This window comes from Ixodes scapularis, unplaced genomic scaffold (genome assembly GCF_016920785.2).
Source record: "Ixodes scapularis isolate PalLabHiFi unplaced genomic scaffold, ASM1692078v2 PGA_scaffold5__190_contigs__length_132052651, whole genome shotgun sequence".
Taxonomy (NCBI): domain Eukaryota; kingdom Metazoa; phylum Arthropoda; class Arachnida; order Ixodida; family Ixodidae; genus Ixodes; species Ixodes scapularis.
In genome coordinates this window covers 87,968,675-87,994,886 of record NW_024609880.1, presented here as the reverse complement: position 1 = coordinate 87,994,886, position 26,212 = coordinate 87,968,675, and the positions used below count along the sequence as shown (strand labels likewise).

Genomic DNA, 26,212 nt, shown 5'->3' with positions numbered 1-26,212 from the left:
CATGCCACTCCCGTTGATTATCTCTATTATCTTCTTCTTTGTCCCCGACGCTACGTGAGGTAGCCAAGCGCTATCAAATTCCACCACAGCGGTGCCGAATCGACGATCGAACGCCGCCACCAGTAGGTAAATTCCACTCACCTTTTACGTTCCGAACAAGCGTCCCACGGGCATCGATGTGGCGAGACGGGGCCCGCTAGCTTGCATGAATGCGCTGTGGACACTGTGGACTTCACTTCACTGCCGACGCTCGTTCCCAAGCATTGAATATCACGACCAACTCCACTTAGCAATACCGCGGCACATAACACGACAACGTATAAAACAAGAAAGACCGTTGGAACCGACGCGACCGCTCCGAAAAGGCGCCCAACAAACACTTGGAGGAACCCTCTGGGAGGAACCAAAAGTAAAAACAAACAGAAATATACGTACGCGCACAAAAAATAAAATTAAAAAAGAAACAAAACAAAAACTTACGTCACTTCCGATTTGTGTTGTTTTGCTTGTTTTTGCTTTTTTCTCTCAGCCAATAGGCGTTGCAACCTTACTGCGGCGAAACGCTCGTATTTCCAGAACATGGACGCTCTGCCACAAAGTGCGATACGGAAACTTTATTGTTTTCTTACTTCCGATCACCCAACGTGGAGAAAGTACTCGTCCACCGTGCCTTTCATCTCTGAGGATACTTTCAATTATTTTTTAGATGCGAATACGCATGAAGTCGTGCTGTTTAGCGGTAGACTACTCCACCCCAATACATGCGACTCGAAGTTAATTTTTTTTTTTTTTTATGTTACTGGCGAAAGTCTTTTTTTTTTTTTAAGTTCTGTGTCTTTTTTTTTTTTTTTTTTTTTTTTTAGTTATGCTTTGGGCAATATTTTTCTGGAGTTGCAAAGAGCTCAAATTGGTTTCAGATAGCATTGACCTCAAGCACAGTTGACGGATATTGCGCTATTTATGAAGATTTGTTGAGCCCTGGCAGAATAACTCCATTAATTTTCTCAAAACTACTCCCCGAGCTTCTTTGTACTAAAGAAAATTTTTACCTCGGCTGCGACAAAAAAGAAAAGAAATGGAGATTGTGAAATGAAGTTGGCACCGCTCGTCTCCACTTGCCGTCCACAACGTAAGTTTTCGCCACCGCCGACATTGGAGTTTCGTCGAAGTGGCGCTCGTCAAAAAAGACAGGAAAATCCCGTCTCTGTGAGTTAAGCAAACAGACACGTCGTCCGTGTCTGTTCTGTTTTTTTTTTTTTTTTTTTTTTTTTTTACCAACCTGGTTTACCGACGTTAGATCAATCGCCGCAAAGCAATGGCTTTCCAAGGTTTTTTTTTTTTTTTATATATATGACATTAAAATGAGGGCTCTGTGGTGGTTTCAGTTTTTTCTTTTCTGGTCACTGTCAACTATACACATCTTCAATTATGGTTGGTGGCTTAGATTATTAAAACTGTAATCTTTTTGCCTCGATAAATCTCGTCCGCATGCATCGAGCTGCATGCGCATCAAGAAAAACGCAAGCCGAGACTACAACGTGCATAAAAGAAGAAAAAGATTTCAGGAACAATTTGGTACAACCTCATGAAAAGGTTAGGTACCAGTTCAATAGTTAAAAATGGCTTCACGGCGTGCGATAACGTCCGCATGTTTCTTCGCGCTGTTATCAATTGTTTTTGTCAAAAGCTGCGTCTCTAGTAACAACTAAAAATAAGAAAAAATTGGGAGCCCTCTTCACGTTTGCGTTAACGTCACGCACGAATAGAAGGTTTATCGCTGCATCCGCAGCGATGGAAACCGAAACCAATTAAATGGCGGTTGCTTTGTTAGCGCCGTCTATGCCACAGTCAGGTAACTTTTTTTTTTTTTTTTAATTAAACTTGTTTTTATATCAGACCTTTTATTGTACAACATATATTGTCCGAAATCGAGTAATTTTACGGGAGGTAAGCTTTGCTTTACATTTTTACTAATTTTGCCATCACTTGGTTTGAGCCGTTGTTTGAGCGCTTCGCAGATTTGGCAACTTGACTTGGCCAACTTGGCGACTTGGCACTTGGCTTCGAGTTGGCGACTTTCGGTGTCTCTCTCTCATCTAATATGCAACATATGTTTTCATCCATTGTAGGATCTCTGGCCCACAGTGCTCTGGCCTTTACGATTGTTTATCTGAACTATCTGAACGGTGTTCCACACCTCTGTACAAAATGTCCGACCTCGTGATGTTATTAACCGGTGCTATATCCATAATGACTATCGTACTCATCGCCCTCCTCGTTTGGAGGGGACGTGCCTCAGGTGAGCGTTTGCTTTCCGGTGACACTGGATTCGATCCCCACCACTGCCCGTTTCGGTTTGAGCGAGCATCGTACCGGCGTGCGCTAGTATACGCCGGTACGATGCACGTTAAACACTAACTTCCGCTCAATAGTACTGCTTGGGAGCATGTTATTCGGACGTCTTCGCGGCAGGCGTAGATAAACTCCTGGCGGGACAGCCTCCGTTGGCACCGGCTCGCCTGTCCACTGCCGCTCGGTGCGTGGGGCGCCTCGCGAAGGGAACGATTCCCCCGTATCTTGCCGTGTCAGGCTACTCGGCGGATGCGTCGCAATCCACACACTGGCTGCCATCCAGGCGAAAGTACCTTGGAAACGAAAGAAATGCTTAAAATGCGGGCAAGCTGGTGTAGATTGCATGTGATCGTAGACCCTGACAGTGGGGTGGAAATGAATTAATACAGTAACAGAAACAGACAAAAAAGGGAAAATCTCAATTACTTTCTTTTTTTCCACTCTCTCTCTGCTTTAACATCTTTTCGTCCCAGACAGTGCCGTAGCCAAGAATATTTTTGGCGGGGGTGGGAGGCTGAGGTGGCTGGACTTGAGGGGGGAAGGGGGGGGGGGGGGGGGGGGGGGCTCAAAATGCATGTTTATATTATAGGGTTGGCTATATTTCAAGGGGAAGGCTGGACCCCCTCCCCTACGCCACTGGTCGCAAGGTCTCAAGGTCTACTACCATCATCCATCTTAGCCAATCCAGCGTTGTGTACATGTCATGTGACTACGGATCGTTGTGCCCCTCTCGTAAGTTATGTGTCACTTACGCGATACTGGGTTGGCTGGAATGGCACGTAGTGTTGTCTGCGGTCCATTGTGATGTGAAACGGAGTATAGGGAGTTCCCTCGGTCTTTGATTCTCGTTGTGTTTGTGGAAGCTGAACCTTCTTCAAAACTGTAGTGGTTGTTTGAGCAGGTTCTTATAGACGTTTGCAAGTACGGCCTCTGGGTGCCGCCATCTTACTGCTGGTGTGTGTAGATCGTCTAATAGTCAAGCTTGCCTAGGCATACCCACAGTTTTTAGACTGGCGCTCAAACAAAGCGTTTTCCATCCCTGGTGGCCAAACCAGCTCTCAAAGCGCGGCTGCTTGCAAACATCTATACACGGCTTGCACAGACGTCGCATCAGCTGCCATTGTGGTGGCTTCGCTGGTGAGCGCGTACCTTCTGCAGCCTACATTTAGAACCACCGAATTCGTGTTTTCTCGACTGGAACAAGTAGGAACAACGGCCAACATGACGCATTGACATCACGTGCGAGCCATGTAGCGGATCTCCCTATCTGCTGCAACGTTCCGTTGCAGTTGATAGGGGGATCCGCCTCCACTTTTGGGGGCGGGGCTACAGAGCACCCTGCGTCGCACTGCCGGTCGTTGCGGCTGTTGCGCTTGGGCGATGCATTTTTGCGGGCCGAGTGTCCAGCGTCGTTGTGGTGCCCCATTGCAGACGACAAGCCCGCAGCGCAGCCCCGGGCGGTGCCCATCAACCGGGCTGAGGGAGGACCGGCAGGTGTCCGACGACCCAGGCGCAATGTCCGCAACCGGATGGGCGCTGGTCGCCAGCAAGACAGCGGTGAGCTGGTCGACGTTCCCCGGGCTTGCCACACCAACACCTCTTAGAACCAAGGCTTGCGAAAAGCCTTCTCTACCTCCGTGGCAGGTTATCATCCTATGCTCAGGTTCACCTTACAGTTTGGACCGCGGCAGACGCTACGAGCCATGGCGGTCGATCTAACGCTGTAAAGCATCGTGCAACCATGTGCCGCTGTGCCCGCACCGAAGGTCGCAAGATGCTCACGTGGCATTGTATTTGCTTAGATGGCTCATAGCATCAACTGCGGTTCATTGTAGGTGAAATCGAGCATCAGATGGCGCCAACTCAACAATCGGGTCCGGTTCGAATGCCAAGCGTCCTTCGATGCTCCGACCGGACACGCGGCGCAGCCGAACGCTACAGCAGCGCTCGTGTCCCATTTGTGTCAGTGCTTGATTTTGCCGTGACGACGTCAAAATTAGATTGTCCTAGGTGGTGTTGGCCGTGCCTGGTAGGACACGCTTGTGCCGTGAAGTTGCTATCAAAACTGCCCAGCTACCCAGCTACTTGGCATCAAATGTACACTTTCCCAAAATAGTTAGCGGTACTTGGAACTGCTTGACAAGCAGTTTGGGCTCATCTCTGGATGCGTTGGTTGACGGGACCGAGGGGAACGAATCACCTGACTATCCTCGCGATATGCAGTGACTAATTGTGAACTAAAGTGAGCCCTCGGTGCGTAGGGTGCATCCACTGGGCACCTTATTAAGAGCGCCATTCACTGGGCATGCTCGGAATGAGCTCACACTTTAGGCTGACAAGACTGGCAGTCTTTGGTGCTGTGGAATGCACATTGCAAATGCTCTGTGGAAACTCGCCATTGGCAGGCACCCAGCAGCCATGGGCAAACCTATAGCTGCCAATGGAAACCCCCATAGGCGGACAGCATTGTTTGAGTCAACACCGCAACTGCATGTAGGATATTCCAGGAACAAATACCGAAAATGGCAGGTGCCATTTTCGGCATTTCTGTTTATGACACATGTAATTGTTCACTTTTCAAAGCGACGAACATGTGCATACTTGGCTGTGATTTCGTAAACGTTGGTACGGTGTGCACTCTATGTTAAATGTGTGATACAGGCTCTAGTCATAGGGCCATAGTCACACTGTCCAATGCATGAGAGATGAGCAAGACCTCTCGCCTCATGCTTTATACTGTGCCAGAGATTTTGTCAGTCATCAAACATCTTTTATTTTGGGAAGCCTGCCATATAAAATTTTAAGTGTCGATTTCTCGTTGTTCACCTCAAGTAATATGCAACTTAATAAAGATGTACATAGGCGTCACGTGCACCATAAAAATTCCCTAGGAGTGATCCTGTACAGCATGAAGTGTTCGGGCTCTTTGGGCTACAGACGTAATCTGGACAGCAGCACATGCGACGTAAGAATCGAATCTACAGTTGTTTGTGTCGTTTAGAGTGAGTTGCTTGCTTCGGAACCAGACGTCCTGTGTGCCGTTACACTGGATTAACATTCTCGAGCCTTCTTCGTGGAAGGTGGTGCATTGCGCCCTCTTTTGGTTGACGTCTGCAACTGTGTGTCCTTCCCAGATGAGGACGAGGAAGAGCAGGCTCTGGAAGACCTCATCGCCATGCCTGAAGGAAAAATTGGGGCCAAGAAGCGCAAGAAGCTTGAAATGAAGGCTGAGAAGAGGCTACAGAGAGAAGTGAGCTACTTGTCTGTTAGGATGGGATTTACTGACAAATACCTTTATATCAACTCAGACAAATTACCATATTTTCCAGACTATAGTTCGCACCCAGTGCACGAGTCCACGGGGAAAACTAGCAGAAAAAGAGTTATTTTTCTTGGATAGTCTGCACCTGGTGCAATCTGTATATAAAAAAAAGTTCTCATACACACCACACCTTGAAAAATGCCTGAAAGCTTGTACCAACCAATATCCCTATTAACATAATCTGTCACGATTTGTCACGTCTCGTCTTGCTAAACAATCTTTTTTTAAGACAATTAATAGTTTGCATCGAGTGAAGTTTAGACTTTTAAACATGTATTGACCTCAAGATCGACCTAGAGGTGGCGCTATGGTCGCGCTATCATCATCATCAAAAGTGGGGATAGGAGAACGGCCGCCCCATAGGCTCTCCACGGTCGCGCGCGAGACGGCGTAGATTCTTGCGTTTATTTTGTCGCATACTGTCGGTGGGAAAACAATTCTAGCGGAAATGGATGCAGTACTGTTCGGTGCTTCAGTGAAGATTGAATCGTGTTGTCAGCGTGCGGCCCAAATATATATAATCGCTTCTGTGGGTGCGCGGTCTGCTCTAGGCAGACGTTGGAAAGCATGGATCACCACGACTGATGCCTGTTTCCGGCTGAACTGGAATATTTATGTTAAATATTTGTTTCTTTTAAAATGGCTGTATCGGCCCATCAGTGCAGGAATTAAAAAAATAATAAATTCCAACCTAGATAACATAATACTGGTACTGTGGGCTGTGAAATCGCAGCTTCTATGTTTTTTTGTTTTTTTTAACGTCTAGCTTTTGCAGTAATATAAATATTTAGAATGAAAATAAGTTAGCGCTGTATTGGAAATTACCATGCTGTTGAGTTCCTCTGTCCTTTTACTGTGCCATAGTGTGGGTAAATTTTTTGGAGTCTGAACAAATCTAATGCATTGCGATGAGGAGAGAGTGCCTCTTCTAGTTAAGATCTGCAAACTGCACGGTTGGCAGGACAACTGAAACAAGTGGAACAAACTGTTCTAATATATCTTCCGTAACTGTAATAAACGAGTGTATAACCGAGCAATGCAACAATGTTCCTATTATTAAATGCTTTTCTCGGTAGTGTGGGTTCACCCGCTTCAATTTTTTTGGTGATTGCCGCGGATTTCAAGATGCTAATACTATAAATTTCTGGCTAAATAATCTTGTATTCATACAGGGTAGACTTTGCAACCCAAACAAACGACGCGCACCACGACACAGATAGTATCGGCCGGAGTGATACTCTTTTACTGATGAGGGCTAGCGACCTTCACGAGACTTTCCGATCACCCTCCACCCTCACCTAACATATATCGGGACTGGGCAGTTCATCGATTAACTTTAGTTAGTCGATGAACTGCCCAGTCTCGATAATGCCGTAAAAGTAATGCTTTAATTGCAAATTTTTTTTTGCCGGTTAATTGGAGTCTTGTGCTGGAGGAAGTCAACAAGGAGTAAAATATGCCTGCTTTAATATTTTTGACGACTTTACTTCTTTTGTGACACAGGCTTGCTCGGTAAACCACTTCAGCGTGCTTGTCATTTCGCCGAGGGTGATTATACTGTTTAAGTAATAACTTTAAAAAAAACTTCATTTTAAATGGCTTCCCGTGTTCATATTGATGTAGGACTCACAACATGAAGTTTAGAACGGGAATGCAATATGCCATTTATGACATAGTAAAACCAGTAAAAAAATGTGCAGTTCTAACGTCTTTCACGCAATATGACCGGGGAAAAATCAACGTACGGATTTATTGATTGATTAGCCTATTGAATGATAGCGATCAGTCGGGTTAATTTTCTAATCAAACCACAGACCCACTCAACATTCAATGCTTTACGAAAGCCACGGTTTGTGCAAGATGACAAAAATATGTGGGACCAACACACTAAGATTATGGAAGCTTCCGAGTTAATAATAATCGCTTTGCTGAATTTATATGCATGGCAAACGATACAACAAAACCTTTAGTAAGAAGAAACGGCAACAAAAACATAAAACATTTAATAAGGAATGTCAAGCTCAGCCTGAAACGGGCTTGCGTCGTCGAGATTCCATGCTTCTGAGCGTGCGCCCGTAGCAGACGACGCACGGTGGTATCCCCGCTTTCGCGCGTTTCCAATTTTGGCCGCACGGTGGCGGCACGGTTCGATCTCGAGGCGAATAGTCCATGGACTATCGTCCAGAAAATATGGTACAACTTTTATTGCTATTGGATATAAACAAGGTGATATATGCATACATATATATATATATATATATATCCTTTTTAATTATAGATGTTTTTTTTTAAAGAAGATGGTGCCCGTTTTGTGGATGCCGACTTCATAGTGTGTCTACTGAGCCTGGTGGGCACTTTCTGAGGGGAAATACCCGTCACAATTAGTAGGCTAATTAACCGAAGTGTGCCGATTAACTTGTTAATCACACATATGTGCAATCACAGTTTTGAAGGCCGACATTATTCGAGTCTAGGCTAATTGGAACAGCTTGCAAAATGGCCACATGCTTTGGGATAGGCATCGGTCAATTGTCCCGCGTTTGTCGTCTGGATTTGCAATTCAATCTAATTACAGTGCTACAAGCCCTGCCCAATATGGTTGTGTGTAAAAGTGATTGCCATTAAGTCGGTGGCATGGTGTCTTTACTCTCACCAATGACACATTGCTGCAATGATGATGGGATGATGTCACACATACGTCATCCTTTCATGCTTCATTGTGGGCGGGGATAGCTGTGTTCCTTCTGCGTCTAGTTTTGGAGTCTGGTGACAAAAGAAGCAAAAAATTATCAATGACTATTGTAAAGCCTATTGCCTTTTTGCTGACTGTTTCAGTCAGTTTAGACTCTAATAGTTAATGCCTATGAATGTGTGCATGTATGCATGGGCTTTGTCAATCATCATTCTCTCATTGGAAATTTTCGAAAATCTCATAACTTTTTTAATTGGAAAATGACAAGCTTTGAATTTTTTTGCATCTGGTTTGAACTGTTAGCACTTCATTTGGGTAGAAAATGATTGTTTGGCGATCTGCAGTTTGTTTTTGAGGTAAACAGAAACACTGTATGCTTTTTCTCTGAGGCACCAGCTGTTTGTTTGTCTCGACTGTTTTTATACTTCAACAGAAAAATAGTTTGCAGTTGTGCAGCGTTTGCTGAGAGGCAGCAGTGTGACTATTCCATTCAGTGGCGGTGCGGTTGAGTTGTTGTGACCTCCTCGCACCCTGTTGCAGAGAGACCTGGAAGACCGCGAGGAGATGAAACAGCGGCAAGCCGCGGAGGAGGCGCGCAAGCAACTGGACGAGCAGAAGAGGAAAGAAGAGGAAGCAGAGCGGGTGGGCAACCATGCCCCATGAGGGCACCTTTTTGGCAGCCAAGATGATTGTTCCAAGTGACTGCAGTAGCAGAATACCAATACAGCCTAAGCTCGTTATAACAAACCTTGATTTTGATCAGGATTTCGGTCTGCTGTAAGAGGAGTATGTTGTATGGCAGATATGAAGTTCAGTCAATGATATGTACAGAAAAACCAACTGAACTTCACAAATCGGTATGTTATATCCAAGTATCTGTTGTCACCAGGTCTGTTGTAATGAGCTTAGACTCTAGGAGCTTGAGTGTTTCGTTTCAAAACAGGCGGCGGCCAGATAGTCAAGCACTTTTATGGACTGACACGCAGAGCAGCTCTGTTTACCAACACGGCCAGAAGGCCGCGCATGCGCGGAAGCTATGTGGGCTAAAGCGGCCCGGATCTCCGTGTTTTCGCCATTGCGTTGTATGGCGTGCGCTCGTTGTTGACGTTGTAGGGATGCTCCTAGCTTTAGTTGTGCGTCGTATTTCCTGACAATGTATGTCGTATGCTATGCCTGGCTATTTGAGCTCGCTACCCGAGCCTGAACGGCAGCGGTATCGAGACAAACTGTGCGTGGACGGGGTGGATGGCGTTGCCTTCGACGATCCTAACGCCGCAAACAAGGCCTGCTTGACTTCCGATGTGAAGTTGCTGCCACCAAAGTCGATGGCTCACGTCGTCGTTTATTTAGTTTTTTTTGCCAAGCCAGTTCATGGCTGACACGGTGCAGGCGTACAAGTCTCTCGAGGCCTATGGTTACTTCGAGTCGGTTTCCCCACTGCCGGCGGGACCAGCAGATTGTGGGTCTGCGGAAGTGTATTTATTAATTGATTAAATACACACAGCGTCTTCAAGTCAAGGTATGATATTTTACCTACCCTCATGACCACAAGGCATGACAAGCAGTAACGCTTTGTCCATTCTGCAGTCTTGGCGGTAATGAAAGGGGTAACGTCATTACATGAAATAGTTATTACTACTTCCCAAGTCTTAAAGAAATTACACTTCAATTTTTTTCCGTGTTTTGGGGCGTCAAGACATCTGAATTTCTGAGTTTTCTGCGTTTTTCTTCGAGTTTTTTCTCGTGAGTATCTAGGTGAAACCGTAAAAAAAGATAAAGTAATTATGTTCAGTTTCTGCATGACCATAATGTTTCTTGATATATGAGCTTTTGCACACCCGTATCGTCAAAACAGTAAAACGTGTTAAATCGTGAATTAAAAAGTAACGCAGAAGTAACGTGCTTTACTTTTAATCGGTAGCAGTAATGCGTTCGTTATATTTTTAGGTAACGTAGCTTGATAATGCGTACCTTTTATTTTCAAGTAACGAGTAACGTATTTCGTTACTTTTTTTTTTGTAACGCCTACAACACTGCCGTTCTGTCACCGATCCCCTTCTGCTTAATAGCACGGGCGTAGTGAGCCTCCCACGAGCTCTTGGCCGGTGCTTTTTGCGCGAACACCGTGGGAACAAAATCCGGGTGGTCTCGATCCCTGCACATAGCCAAGCCTCGGGACAGAGATTGAAATGGAAGCCGCACTTGCCTTCAAGAAAGTCCTTGCCGCACAAACGGTCGTTCGCGCGAGGCGACCATTCTTTTCAATCCACGGATATTATCCACCTTTTGTGCCTTTCAGAGTCTGCCGGGAACTTGTGGAAACTCACTCCGCTACTTTTTTTGTACCTTTCGGTGCAGTTAATGGCAACACAGCTTTGCGGCATGCTGAAATGCTATGACGCCCATGCAAAACGCACGCCCTTTGCCCACACTGCCCAGCTCCGGCGTGATCGCAGCGCCGCCGCAGCTCCGTAACGTCAAGCCTGCGTTGTCGGTCTATAATGGGCGCCTTTATTATGAAAAAGCCCATTTCACAAAAATAAAAAGGTAGAACAGTAAATAAAAGGAAAAAAATCAACCATTATGTATAACAAGATCTTATTTGCACTTCACATGTACAGTCGCCGACCGATTTTTCGGACTTGGAGGGGACCTTGAAATTGTTCAAATTCTGAAAAATTTATTTCAGCCAAAATGTCAAATTTTCGCGGATATTCTGCTGCGTATTGGCCACTTTCCACTTGCTTGATGTCAATTTTAAGTTCTCGTTCAACTTCCGCTTTATAGTGTTCACTTTTCACATGTTTGTTGATCTGTTTGATTACGGTGCTGCACTTTGTTGGCCCCTTCGTTGGCACAAACAGCGAAGTTGAAGTTGGTGCCATTTGGCACTATTTATAGGCAACATTAGTCCACCAAGCTCGCTCCAATAGCCTATCGGCAAAAAACCTTCATGCTCAAACACCACAGGAATGGCAGACAGCCACTTTTCTCGCGGTTGCACTCGAAAAACTGAAAGAGGCATAAGAATGGACAGACGGCAACCATGTTGGCTCTAGTGGAGCCGGAAAACCCGACTATAGCCTCAACCCAGCTTGTTTATTGCGTAGGACGTGTTATCGAGACTACAGGGCAAAATCAAAACAACCAAAATGACGGTGACTAAGCTTGCAGCAGCTGTTTTGTGGCTGTAAATTAAATAAATCACACAAATTTTCTCCCCAAATATGGAGCAATAGGCTTTATGGTGTCCGAAATTGTCTATGGGGTGAGTGACGGTTTGGCAAAAACGTATGAATAATCAGACCTGTCCGAAAAATCAGCATCCAAAAAATGGGTCGGCGACTGTAGTTGTAAACGAAGTGCAATGTATACCCGCACGTTAGGATCTCACAAATGGTGAATGCTTATCGCTGTTTCCCAGTGAATGCCCATCTATCAGCAATAGGTTTGCACTGAAGGGGCACTCAAGTGGATTTTGAAATTGTCTATTTATGGATATAACTCAACCTGTGGGCTCTAAGTGTTCTAAAAAATCCCAAAATTACACTCATGGGTGGCCGATTTCCCTGTTAAAAATCTAATCAAAGATTGTGACACTCCCCTCTTTCTGCGCTTTGGAGCACCAGAGGGTGCAGTCAGGTGGCATAGTCAGGCGGTGTTTTCGAACAAAAATTGCTGTATTAAGTCTCCTACGGCCAAAGATTTTACGTTTTTCTCAAAATATAATGCACAACGTGCCTAAGAAGTAAAGTTTGGAACTTTCATGCAATGACCTATTTTCATCGGTCAAATTTTATGGAGGTGGTGGCGAACTGAGGAATGCCCCCACCTCCTTGTGCACACGTATTTCTATTGATGTGAGTTTACTAGCATGTCTTGCCATCTAGAACTGGTCATTTTTATTGACTAAAGCCCAGCAAACAATATGCCATCAAAAACAACCTTCTACAAAAAACACTTGAGTGCATCTTTAACATGGTACTTGAGCCAACTGTGGGGAGGGTCTAGTCCTGAGGGTAATATCCTACCCTTGGTGTAACAATCTCATTGCAAACCCACTCCCTTGATTTTTGTCATGAGAATACTTAATGACAGATGCATTGGTTAGACAGTTATTCAAGTGTGAATTTGTTAAGTACATTTAGACTGGAAAATTTAAAAGCACAGAGTTTTCAAAGACCCGATTTTTCTACACAAGGTAGTGCAAGGAGTTGTAGAACCGGAAATATTACTTGAGGTTGAACTTTGTGTGCCCACTATAGCCTTGTCTCTATTTTCTTGTATTTTATTCTCACAAAATTTGTATAGCCACCATTATCTAGATTGCAGACAGCTTACAACTACATTGAAAATTGTGACTTGGATATTTTTCAATGTCTTGATCTGTTCAAGGCAACCCTGCAACAATGTATATCAGGTGCGCTGGAGTCGTCGTCTTTCCTCATTTTAATTATTGCATGTTTGCATTGTTTTATATCTGTTGAATATTGTACTCGTATTTTATGTTGTACACCTTGTATATTATGTGTATTGTGTACCATGTGTATGTGTATTCTACACACATATACTACCGTAAAATCCCAAGAGATAGCCCACCTAAAATCAAGAGCAAATTGGGTGAAAATGTGGATTGGGCTAACTTTCGGTGTACAATCAAGAAAAGTTGAAAATACTATATTTTTAGGTCATGCTTTCCTTCAAATCTTGTTATCGTGGTGACAGGCAACGAAGCAAAGATGTCTGCGTCCCAGTCATCAATGATTGGTTATATCGCGCCATAGCTAACTAGCTGCATTTATGCCGAGGCCATCATTGATTCCAGCGCTACTATTACTAAAAAAAATACACTAACTTTCGTGTTCAGAAGAAAAAAAAAAGCAAATCAAGCAAAACATGGGGGTGGGCCGTCTGTTGGGATTTTGCGATATATCTTATTTAGTCCTTGTATTTCTGAAATTTTTTTTGCATTTTTGTATATCTGTTTTTAAATCTGTTTTCTTTAGCCTGAAAAAGACTACTGTGTGCTGCACAAAATGCTTTACAGCTGTTTGTGGTCACTATAGAAAAACTGAAGCACGGTTGTTATTATTATTATTATTACTATTATTATTATTATACTTCTGCTCTGCAATGTTTTTTTTTTATTTATTTTTGTTGTGATTGTTTGATTGCTTCAGGCGGCAGAGGAAGAGCGCCTGAAGAAGGAGCAGGAGCAGCGTGAGCTGGAGGAGTACTTGCGCATGAAGGAGGCCTTCTCGGTCGAGGGAGAGGGTTTTGATGCGGCCACCCAGGAGCAGGCAAGCCCTTCCTTTGTTTCACCTAAAACTTGTTTCGTTCAGACTCGCCAGTCCCGATTGAATTCAAAAGAAGGCCAAAGTTTGTGTTTAAGACTCGCCAATGCCATGGGGTGAGCGGTCGTGAAAACTGACGAGCGCAGCGGCCAATGGGAGCCCCGTCGACGCGCGCCAGCCTATGGAATTGAAGGAAACTAGGTGCCGTTTTCGCGCTTCAAACTGATGATGTCAGCTCGTTCCATGAGACAGTTAATGCTTTCGCATTAATAAAGAATGAGCTTCAAGACAGCAGAGAAGCGGGCGGCGACTTGGCAATGTAACAGAAAGCGAGAGCGAGACTAACTCGACAAGATCGCAAGCAGCTCCCTATCTAGTGCGCGTCAGCATCACAAAAATTTGACCCAGAAGGTTCGAACATCGAGCGTTCAGGGTGAGAATGATCAGGAACTTTCGAGTACATGAAACTAGGGCGAAATGATAAGAGTTACGCCCCGAATGAGAATAAACGCGAATCTTCTAAACTACGGTAACTGGGCGCTGCTTGCTCGGTCCTGCGCGCGGCAATAGGTATATAATGAGTAAAAAAAATTACTTTTGTAACCAAAATTGGAAGTAGAATCACACATTTTTCGAGACAATTTATGGATATGGGTATATTTTCAGTTGTATTTGTTTTATCTGCAAAACAATGCACACTTTATTGCCTTCAGTATGCATTGCAGTGTGAAATATTGATATTTTGCCAATTTCAGAGTTGTGACTGATTGTTTTATCTGCATAGCGTAAAATACCGGGCAAGTGCCCGCTCAAAATTTTTAGATAATCATGAAAAAATGGGGGATGGGCGCTTGTCCGGTCATCAGTTCTACATATAAATGTACTGTGCATATTTTCTCAGATCTTACAAATTCGGGTATGTGCGCTTAATGTGGTATGGGCGGATGCACGGTATTCTACGGTAAGTGCAAACGAAGCTAAAAGCACAAGCATATTACCTCAAACGGTGCTCACACTGCAACATCTCAGTTGCACAGTATGCATGCTGTTGCAAGCCTGACTTTGCTGGCGCGTGAACTTCTGAGTGTATGATTCGAGTGCAGTTTTTGTCCACTGCATACTTGCAGTGTTTGGGACAAATTGTCCTCAAAATTCAGGTGGGGCTCTATGCCCTGTTCATTGCTTCTTCTAACTTTGAAATATAGATTGGTGACCAAGGAAACTGAATAGAACCGAATTGTACTTTACTGTAACACCCCGTTTTTTGTTTTTTTTAATTTTTCAATCTTGAAAATTGTTTAAGTAGTCATGCACGCAATGTTTAAGGCCATGCCATTTTTCTCATCACAAAATACTGAATTGGAAGCATTGGGAATGCCACGTCAGGTCCTGCAAGCGAAATGGCACCTAACGAAGTGAATAAGTGAATTCTTTTATTAGTTTGAACTCAATGAAATTTTTATTTTAACCTTGTCCCTGATGCTGTTGTGAAAATATATGTAACTTGGACAATATTTTTTCTTCTTTCAGGCACAGAACAAGCTGCATGAGTTCATAGAATACATTAAGGTGGGTGTTGGCTGGTGAGATTTGGATTAAGCTGCTTCTGTTTTGGAGAATATTGCCGGAGGGCATGCAGCAAACCTCTCTGCTGCATTTAGTCTGTTGAAGGAGTTGCAATCTCAGTTTTTCCGAGCCACCTGATAGGCAGGCAGGGGTCACCTGACACCACCAATGATATCTCTTTTGCTAGTTTTTCTCCTTACTCCCTTCCTCTTCTGCACTTGGCATGAAGCAGGGGGCGGAGCTATGGCAAAGTTTTAATTTGCGCGATTACATGCAAGTTATAATCCCTAAATTTTGAATCATTGGCTATGACTGGCTCTTTATGAGCTCTCTGGGAAAACAAATACAGGGGTTTTTGTTCATGAAGAGTGGACCTAATATCGGACACTAGTGGTTTCTTGGCAGACTTGGCTCATTACCTATTGTTGGGGGTGGGAATTGCGTCGTTTCAGACGGAGAAAGTGGTCATTCTCGAGGATTTGGCTGCGAAATTCCAGCTGAAAACGCAGGTGGGTTCCTCGCTATTTCCAAAAATTGGTTAATGTCATCTGGCATAAACCATTAACAGAGGGATTTAATGAGGCCGTGGCATCAACAAGCAGTACGCGGGAGAGGTGCGGTGTTGTTGGACACTTTCCGATCACGCTGCCTGAAACAGCTAGGTCATGTCTGCTACTATAATGAAGTCCTGTTTCCATCATTTTGAGTCGAAAAGATTGTCTGCTAATGACGCCGGCTCTTGGCCCCGTATACTCGTTCGTTGGCAGCAGTTGGCGTCACGACCGCTTGTGCCATCTCTTGTTTCCCGTGCCAAACGGCGCCGTATTGTTTGAAGACCGGTGGCTTGGCTGCGTTTCCATGGGAGTTAAGCCTTTTGCTTTCTTTACATTTTCCTCAGACAAGTTCGCTCTTCCCAAATTTTACAGAAAAAAAATGCACCATTTGTGGGCAACGCTGCACAAAATCGTAGCGCGATAGGTTAAGAAACCGAATTTTGCGGTCGATTTAAAGAACCTGGCCCCTATTTGGGACACCTGGTGCATGCACGGACAAAAGACTGGGCAGTCGCTACCAGGACTGCAGTATGAAGATGGCTGTGTACTGACGGCCGAGAATAGGCGGGATTTGCAGGACATAATGAACATTTGTGGTAGGGAAGGAGTCTGGTCTGGAATTCAGTATACCGATAAATAAAAAATAGGAGTTTTTAACAGTGATGAGGTAAAAGAGCTCAAGGTATAAGAATTCACGGTAGAGGGTGTGGATAAACAAGGCAACAGACTACTTCACTCAATGCAGTCGAACCAGGATAAACACAGTCGACAGGTTTGCTTCAAAAGTACCATTGTGTCTGATCTGTTTTATTTTTACTTGGATGTGTGAAATCTACTGGTTGTGCTTCACTTAAAAAGTAGCTTTTACATGTGACTGACTTAGCCCTAATGGGAAGACTTTTGGTCTCTTGCAGGACTGCATTGATCGTGTCCAAGCCCTCCTAGTGGACGAAACTCTGGTTGGTGTCATCGACGACCGTGGCAAGTTCATCTACATAACAAGAAAAGAGCTAGAAGATGTGGCGCATTTTATTCGTCAACGTGGAAGGGTCTCGATCAGTGAACTTTTTGAAAACAGCAATTCACTCATCAACCTTACGCCGGCGGCCTGACCTTTTTATCTTACTTGTTTTTATATGATGAAATAAAGGAGTACTGTTGAGGCCAGAATTAATATGATGGGGACAGTGTGATACACAAAGTATTTCTTTTTACGATGACTGTGCACATGCATGCGTGTGTGGTGGATTCTCTGACTTTTCATGTCACGCTTCACTGGTTCCAGCGGCGAGCTGGTCGAGCTTGACCGCTTTGCAAAGACGTGCTAGGAGAAACGGCTGACCTGTCGGAGTAAGGCTACTCTATTCCGGTTCCGTCCGCTAGGAACGGCCTTCTGAGTGGTTCTTGCCGGGCAAAATGAAAGTTCTCAGAGCGGGTGCAGTGAAAAGAGTTAGTAGGCAGTTTTCATTCTTCGCTCTGCTTTGAGGGTGCGAAACTGCGCATGCGCGACCCGCTACGCCGGGGTGAAGAGCGGAGGTGCCAAAAATGAAAGACGTTTACAGCTCCCTGTAATGCCGAATTAGAGCGCAGCTCCTGAGGAGGAGGGGGGAGGGCGCCCCTCCTCCTTTACTTTCCTCCCCCTCCAATGATGTGATTGTTGCGCCAAGGGGCTAACCCTGCTACATCCTGCTACATTTTGCGAATTCAGAACTGAAACTAAACTATAGCATGCGTGTGTTATGCGGCGCAAGCGGCCGCCCGACATTAAGTACCCCGCATCAATTGTCCATCCGGTCGTGCGTGGTTTTTCCGCCGGAAAACTATATTTGGTCCCTGCCTTCCAGTCACCGTGGTCGCGCGACGTCGCTGCGGATATGGCGTTTTCTAAAATTAAACTAGCTACCACCGCATGTTCATCAACATTCCATGTTCTTGTTTGAATTATACGTTACTACAAAAATCCTCTTTAGTTCGAAAACTGCTGTGTAGAAGTACTGATTACCTAGGTAGATTTCTCTCGGTGGGCTTACCTTCGAGAGGGACCCCGGCACGGAAAAATCTGCCGCGAAAGAAAGTTGGTGAAGAGAAGTGAGCTAAAGCAAAGAAGGCAATGTCTGCACGCTGAACCCGCACAGCGCGCTTGTATGTCTCGAGTTCAGTCGTTGCACAAAGCGCTACAATACCTTTTTTTACTTTGGCTTGCAATAATCGGCATCATTGCGCTCAGATTTTTTTTTTTTTTTTCGCGTGTATTTGTGTGTGTGTTTAGCTTGTACTTTGCCGGTCTGACAAGCACGCGCCGCTGGACTGTTTTATTGTCGTATGCTGTGTAGTTAAATTTTGCGCACAATTTTGGGAATCTGCAGTTGGCGACGGAGCGGAGGGACATGATTTCGGTTTCAATTAAACAATCGTTGCCTCCGCTCGCGCGACGAAGCACGCGCAACTGCAAGCCTGCTGAAGGTGCCCTCACGTGCTTGGGAACATGATTGCACCAGAGCCTCTGGATTGCACGACAGAGGCACCAGCTCGGACGCTTGCAATCCATTGTTTTACGTTCGCTTACTCTTGACGAAAATCTGGCACGTCGGGAACCAGTAAAACTGGCAAGCGGTTTTTCGGCATTGCTCGGTAACGCCTACAGCACTGTAGACTTGTGGGATGTCCCAGCAGTAAAAAAGCAAGCAGCAAGTTCCGTCAGAACACCTCACATCGGAACACAACACAACACAGTGTCCTTCGTTCGTGCAGCACTTAAAACGAATATTTTTATTTTTATAAGAATATCTGCTCCAAAAGCCACTTTTACTGCTCCAAAACACTGTTTTGGTTGCTCCAAAAGCCACATTTACTGCTCCAAAACACTGTTTTGGTTGCTCCAAAGGCCACTTTTACTGCTCCAAAACACTGTCTTGGTTGCTCCCGGAGGCCACATTTACTGCTCCAAAACACTGTTTTGGTTGCTCCAAGGGCCACATTTACTGCTCCAAAACACTGTTTTGGTTGCTCCAAAGGCCACTTTTACTCCTCCAAAACTGTTTTGGTTGCTCCAAAGGCCACATTTACTGCTCCAAAACTCTGTTTTGGTTGCTCCAAAGGCCACTTTTACTGCTCCAAAAGCCACTTTTACTGCTCCAAAACACTGTTTTGGCTGCTCCAAAGGCCACATTTACTGCTCATAAACACTGTTTTGGTTGCTCCAAAGGCCACTTTTACTGCTCCAAAACACTGTTTTGGTTGCTCCAAAGGCCACATTTACTGCTCCAAAACACTGTTTTCGTTGCTCCAAAGGCCACTTTTACTGCTCCAAAACACTGTTTTGGTTACTCCAAAAGCCACTTTTACTGCTCCAAAACACTGTTTTGGTTGCTCCAAAGGCCACATTTACTGCTCCAAAACACTGTTTTGGTTGCTCCAAAGGCCACATTTGCTGCTCCAAAACTGTTTTGGTTGCTCCAAAGGCCACATTTACTGCTCCAAAACACTGTTTTGGTTGCTCCAAAGGCCACTTTTACTGCTCCAAAACACTGTTTTGGTTGCTCCAAAAGCCACTTTTACTGCTTCAAAACACTGTTTTGGTTGCTCCAAAGGCCACATTTACTGCTCCAAAACACTGTTTTGGTTGCTCCAAAGGCCACATTTACTGCTCCAAAACACTGTTTTGGTTGCTCCAAAGGCCACTTTTACTGCTCCAAAACACTGTTTTGGTTGCTCCAAAGGCCACATTTACTGCTCCAAAACACTGTTTTGGTTGCTCCAAAGGCCACTTTTACTGCTCCAAAACACTGTTGTGGTTGCTCCAAAGGCCACATTTACCGCTCCAAAACACTGTTTTGGTTGTTCCGAAAGGCCACATTTGCTGCTCCAAAACACTGTTTTGGTTGCTCCAAAGGCCACATTTACTGCTCCAAAACACTGTTTTGGTTGTTCCGAAAGGCCACATTTGCTGCTCCAAAACACTGTTGTGGTTGCTCCAAAGGCCACATTTACCGCTCCAAAACACTGTTTTGGTTCCGAAAGGCCACATTTACTGCTCCAAAACACTGTTTTGGTTGCTCCAAAGGCCACATTTACTGCCCCAAAACACTGTTTTGGTTGCTCCAAAGGCCACATTTACTGCTCCAAAACACTGTCTTGGTTGCTCCAAAGGCCACATTTACTGCTCCAAAACACTGTTTTGGTTGCTCCAAAGGCCACTTTTACTGCTCCAAAACACTGTTGTGGTTGCTCCAAAGGCCACATTTACCGCTCCAAAACACTGTTTTGGTTGTTCCGAAAGGCCACATTTGCTGCTCCAAAACACTGTTTTTGGCTGCTCCGAGAGGTGCTCCAAAATGGCTTAGGCCAATCACATCACTGCTTCTCTCTTGAGGTATTTCGATTTTGCGATCTCAATCTGAAAAAGATATATATCCACACCCTTTTTTCACCCTTCAAAAATTGGAGGGTGTTCAATGCAACTACACCCTCTTGTATGTTTGAAAAGAGTGTATTATGTCAAAATTAGGGCGCTGAAAAGGTGCTACATTGGGTGTAAATCTCTGGGACACCACTTTTACACCCTTAAGGGTGTAAAATGTTTAGTATGTACTTGGCGCCTCAATCCGAAGTACAAATTTGAGGTCAAATGAAAACAATTCGAGAGCTTACCCTGGACACTTCAGAAATCGTGAGGCGACACGACTCCAACATAAGTCGTGTAGCACTTCGCTTCCGTCCGTTTTTTTTTTTTTTTTCTCCTTTCTAGAATAAAGTTTTTTTTTTTTTTTTTTTTTTTTTTGTCTAAGTTTGTTTGTGTTTTTAACGGGGGAATTGAACATGTTCATCACGTGGGTCCGGGCAGCCACTCACAGGACCTGTTGGCTGTTTGACAATCCCTCAATGTCTCCGCTGCTCCTCAGGTCCCGAAACCGGGAAAGGGAAAGGCTGTGTTGGCAGCCTTTCCCTTTCCAATGACGTGTGACGTCAAGCTTGACGAGCACCGAGGTCACCGAAAAGCGGAGGAAGCGAGGTGTAAAATCGTGATGTTTGCTCGGTGCTGTTCAAACACACATCGGACTGCCGGACTTCAACCGCTTCAAATTCCACGACTTTTGACGGTGTCGCCTCACGATTTCTGTTTGCTGTTTGTCTCCTGTTTGGACAGCCCGCCAGAGGGCTCGCAGAAGTTACAAGGATATGTCTCGAATGTACACCTCTTTAGGCAATTTTTTTTTTATAAACACCCGCGCATGTCAAATATCTTTTTTTTTTTTTTTTTTACGTGAAACTAAAATTTTGACATTTGTTAAGATTAGCTTTTTATGTTTTCGGCCAAAATTCTCCGTAGAGCAAGCGTCTTTTAAACACCCATTATGCATTTATAAAAGAAAAACTTTAAAAACTTTCAGCCTTTCCACTCTGGTGAAGAAGGAAGACCAGCGAAGCTGTGCGCTCGTCCCGTGTGTTTCTCTTTCGTCCTCGTCTGTTATGTGCGCTGTTTCCTACGCTGAACTCTCACCAACTCGTCCAACTATCCATTCTTCCATAATAGCTGCAGGGTTGCCGCCATCTATGAGCGCCGTCGCTCATAGATGGCGGTAGCTGTCCAGAGTTCTGTGTATTTTTGTGTCGACATTTTTTTGGTACCGGACACGACACTGAGGAAACTAGCCCATAACAGCTCCGCTGTAACAGACAGGATTGAATCTTCATGGCGCCCTGGACATCGAGGGGAACATGATTGTAAACCTGAGACTGGGGCAGGAAGAGAACACAACAGAAGGTAGTAAAAGAGGAGGCAACGTCTCAAACTCAGCTCGCCTGCACTCTGACTATTTTTTCGTTAATCGAGGGGAAGCTTCCCTTGAGTCATCTGTTCAGAAAACTCGGGACGCTTGAGAGGAGCTTCCGCTTTGAGCCCGTTCTCCTGTCGAACAGCACGCTCGAGCACATCTTCATGCAGGTCGAGCAGGGAGCTGGAAGGAACCATGCGCCTCGTCGCCGGTGTCCGGCCGGGATCGGAGATTGTGCTCTCCAAGCAGAGGGCTTTTCGACGCAGCTTGTCCATTTTTCGTCGAGCATGTTGGGAATGCTAAAAGAGGACGCTGAACAAAAAGGCGCTCGATACACGCAGTCAGCCTCGTATTTTTTTTTTTTTTTCTTCAAAGCGATCACCATATTGCTCAGTTCAAAACACAACTAATCATCCCCCCCCCCCCCCCCCCCCCCCCTCCCGGGCCTACCTTGTTTTAGCACGCCTTGGTCATCGTCACATATCGGTGTCCCATTTTGACACTCCAACATTTATTATGACCCTTTCATTCCCAGAACTTCCAAAGACTGGAACCGCTTACCCGCATCGATCACATCAATAAATGACCACGCACTTTTTTTTTTTTGTACATCTATTACCAATGTTCCCTCTTTTTTTAACTATTGTGTCCCACTCCCCCCTGTAATGCCTTGTGCCCTGAGGGTAAAATAATTAAATAAATAAATACACTCGACAAACACAAATTGAAATTGCCGAAAGTTCGCGCAGCGCGCTGATCGAATTTGTCGAGTCTGGGGGCCCTGGTCTACAATGCCAGCAGAGGTAGATTAGGCCGCCGAATTTGAAGCGTCGTTCGACGAAACCTAAAGGATACTGTAATTCGAAGGAAAAATATTTTAAATTTTATTGCGAAAAAAACAAAAACACACAAAAAAACAAAAAAAAAACAGGAAAATTAATGCAAATAAAGACAACGCGCAGGCGAGTATTGAAATGTTCTACACACAGCGCTTTCGTCGCATTTCTTCTACTTTTCCTGTCCTTTTTATTTTTTTGCTGTCTTATATTTTTGGGAACGTGTAACACAAGTTTTTTGTTTGTTCTTGGCGATCGATCGCTAAAGCGATACGATCGCTATAGCGATCGTATCGCCAGTACTTGTCTGCGTGTTACCAACTTGTTATCTTTGAGGGAGGGGCATAACGCGGTTGCTATCAAGATTCCCGCTGTATCGCTCGTCGGCCTTGTAGTGACCATGGCCCAAATCATTCGGAGGCTCAAACTGCGATTATTCGGTGATGCGCCAGGGTCCTTTGCTCAATCTTAATCAAACATATATCCGCCGAAACCCGCGTTGTTGGATGTTACAGATCACAGCTCCCAAGTGATGGAACAGAAAGCAGTTTAACCTTAGGTCACGAGAGGAATTTGGCGAGGGTGGACCAACTAAAATGTAAAGCAGATAAACAAAGTGCTATAAAATAATTTAAGAGCCAAAACGAATGCCGTAGTATGACCGTTTTACGAGGTAAAGAAAGAGAGAAATATTGTTTGTCATTAAAGTCGCGTGAAAAAAAAAATAAAAAGAAGAAATTATTAAGACAAATGGTTGTATTGTTCGGGCAAGTCAAACAAGAAGACACCGGCCCGCACTTTCATGAGTTGTTCCTGTAATAAATATACTTCTTACCATATCAATTTTGATGAACTAAAGATGTCTCATGCCATAGCCTCCTCTATATACTCACAAAGCCTGGCAGTTCAACGAAGGAGCCATCGAATGCCTGGTCGCAGAGCATTTCTGGCATTCAGCGCACAACTTCTGCAGCGGCGAGGACCCGAAACATGGTTTCCAAACCCGACGAGAAAAGAAGCGGTAGCGCGAAGAGCACGAGGAGCACGAGCGGACATTCCATCGCTCGGGAGAAGTGTGTTTCGGCGTCTCGCTGCAGCGGGGCGCCCGTTACGTGACCCTCCTCTCATCCGTTGTCTGCCGCTCTACTTTTTCACTTTCGGCGGCCGCGTCTCGTGTCGATCTGCCAGGCTTTGTCAGTAGAGAGGAGGCTATGCTCATGCATATATATATACTCGGCGTCAACCATTTTGTGGTACTTTGTCAAGGCTAGCTTAGCTTCCGCAGTACTCAAACGCTAGCAAAGCTGTCTGCGCGAGCGAGCGCGAGCGAGACGCAAGACGAAGCCACGTGCTTTCGCATGCATGGGGCTTCGGCTCTGTGGAAGCTACACTATGGTCATTTACGAGTGGGCAACGGCAGGGAGAAGCCCCACAACGCTTTGACCTCTCGTGCACCTCGTGCGTGCTCGTGCGGCCAAAGCACGAAGGAAAGCACGAAGCGCGTGCTGGATACCCTATTGAAAAATCACATATTAATTCAGCATACATTTTTTCTTTTTTTGTGGGAAGTCATACAGGGAGGCCTTTCCTGTAAACTTCTATACACGAATGAATTTCCGGTCTGTATTTTTATACAGGAAGTCTTACAGGAAAGTATTTCACTTGCACGTAAAAATCCGAAATGGGTAACAAAATCCTGTATGCTTTCATACGGGAACTCAAACAGGTAATGAATAGAATTCCTATAAGAGCTATTAGAGGCAAAATCCTGGTGTCTACCAAATCGTGCTAGCATAATTTCACATTATAGATGTATAATGCTCCAATTCAGTTCGTCTTGAGTGGGCATCCGGCACCACAAAACCCCGAAGTATAGTGGGACTGTATTAACGCAGCGGCATAGCTCAGTGAAAACGACTCCTTTTCGCACGCGGGGGACCCAAGTTCGATTCCCACAGACGGCGCGGGCGATCTTTTTCAAGGATTCGGCAACATCGACGATAGACGCTCTACATCGCCAACCACACCGACAACAACTACAACGTCAACAACGGGCGACATCTCCACTGGTGGTAAAAGCTCACATTACCCACATACATGATCCTGTACTTATACGGCGTGTAACACCTCTAGCGTTGTTTACCCCCAAATCCGCCCACGTGCCTTTGTCTCCCCCTGGCGCGCGCGCTCGGTGCCATGGTCCTCCAGAAGGGTTTGGATTTGGGCTAGTTGGTTGAACATGTTTAGGGGTTAAAAGCGCTAAAAACGACGGACGAGTAGGAGCGAGTAGGAGTAAAAGCGCTCTGTGGTGTGTGTCTCTCCTACTCGTCCGTCGTTTTTAGCGCTTTTAACCCCTAGCCATGGTCCTCGTCCGTTCCCTTGATTGGCGTGCGTTCCGACGCGCCAAAGACGCGTTTTGGACCACTTGCTGGCCGTATACACAGGATCCTGTATGTGGGCATGGATCCTATATACAGAATCCTGTTATGCGGGTATGGGTCCCATATACCTATACAGGATCCTGCATTCAATAACACCACATAAAATTTATACAGGATCCCATGCATGGTGTACATATGGACAGGATTTTGTTTTTACTACACTCTAAAATATGCCTGTGCGTCTACTTTCCCGCACAACACTCGGAGAGCCAATCACCGCAACCTACAGAGGCAGCTCAGAGAATGTCAAACATATGTTTAGACCAAAAAACGCAATCTGAGTTGTGACATTAAGCAATGCAAAACGTCACGCTTGCATTGCTTAAAGGGCAACTCCGGCCAAAACTCAAAATGAATTAAATTACTGGTATCGCTTTAGTGACACAAAATACGACCCCAGCCAAAATTTCACGTCCGTGGGACGCCGCATTCTCAACTAATGCCGATAATAAAAACGCGACCCGCCGCGAGCCGCTGCTCCTTAACGGGCGGCCAGCGGGCTGCCGATCGCTAAAGCAACATTGGGCCGTGATGTCAACATCGTTCTCTTTTTTTTCCTCCGTTCCGGACGGGAGCACGGCGCAGCCGTCGCGCGCGCTTCTTTGCGCCGCTACCACCGCTACTTCGGCTTGTAATTGAGTGTTTAGCCGTTGCTTTTACCTGTAGCCCGTGTAGCTTCGGTATAGCCCACGTATAGCCTTTTGTTTATTTGCTTGTGAGGTCTCCTATAGACTCGTTTTAGCGAGCAACTCGGTGCGCCCAAGACTGCCCAGCTGTTCCTCGAAAGATGCCGAGTACAACTTAAAGCGCTGTGGGCTGCTCAAACAAGCCGCTGCGCAACCCGGAGGTGCTTTTTCACAAGTTTCCAACGGTGTGGGTGAACGCTGTTCGACGAGTGGACTTTGGAAAGCCTTGGACGTCGACCCCCAGATCGAGGCTCTGCTCCGATCATTTTTCGCCGGAGAGTTACGAACGAAACCTCCGGGTGTTGGTTGCTTGTGGCTTGTCAGCGAAGGGGTCGAGGCTTAAAACGGATGCCGTGCCGTCGCTCTTTGCCCATCGCACATGTACAGAAAAGGTAAACATGATAAAAGTATCCTGATCAATAAATAAAACAGTCATTGTCAAGTGCAGTGTTGAAGGTTGAGCATTCATGCTCCATTGAATGTCTGTTGAATGGGGAATGGTGGGCATGTAGAGTACAACTACTAACTAGCTCCGAACACTGAAGTTTGTAATGAAAACGAAAACAATGTTCTGCTTTGCGTCACTGCTTGTTTACTACGCAATCTCGTGCGTAGTATTCAGGTCCGTAACGACTACTAGCGAACAGCCGGCGCGTGAAGCTCATCCGATATAAAAATTCGCCTCCCAATCGTTC

The 26,212-nt window shown here is 45.3% G+C and overlaps 1 protein-coding gene across 2 annotated transcripts; it reads left to right on the top strand.

Moving 5' to 3' along the window:
• The first annotated feature begins 2,047 nt into the window (after positions 1 to 2,047).
• LOC8042534 (DDRGK domain-containing protein 1) lies at positions 2,048 to 16,954 on the top strand. Of its 2 annotated transcripts, none has more exons than XM_029982666.4 (8): positions 2,048 to 2,299; positions 3,784 to 3,909; positions 5,487 to 5,602; positions 8,907 to 9,008; positions 13,547 to 13,666; positions 15,191 to 15,229; positions 15,679 to 15,735; positions 16,695 to 16,954. In XM_029982666.4, the coding sequence occupies exons 1-8, from the start codon at positions 2,209 to 2,211 to the stop codon at positions 16,890 to 16,892; spliced, it is 849 nt and encodes a 282-aa protein (XP_029838526.3). In that variant the 5' UTR covers positions 2,048 to 2,208; the 3' UTR covers positions 16,893 to 16,954. The 2 variants fall into 2 exon arrangements, with proteins under 2 accessions (XP_029838526.3, XP_040063207.2); XM_040207273.2 differs by having other exon boundaries at positions 2,095 to 2,299; positions 3,784 to 3,917; positions 5,486 to 5,602.
• Positions 16,955 to 26,212: the final 9,258 nt, after the last annotated feature.

Bases quoted from the DNA above. Each gene is read 5' to 3' on its own strand.
- LOC8042534 (XM_040207273.2), top strand. From the start codon at position 2,209: ATGTCCGACCTCGTGATGTTATTAACCGGTGCTATATCCATAATGACT. The intron at 5,603-8,906 runs GTGAGCTACTTG...ACCCTGTTGCAG, and splicing joins AGAAGAGGCTACAGAGAGAA to AGAGACCTGGAAGACCGCGA. The intron at 9,009-13,546 runs GTGGGCAACCAT...TGATTGCTTCAG, and splicing joins AAGAAGAGGAAGCAGAGCGG to GCGGCAGAGGAAGAGCGCCT.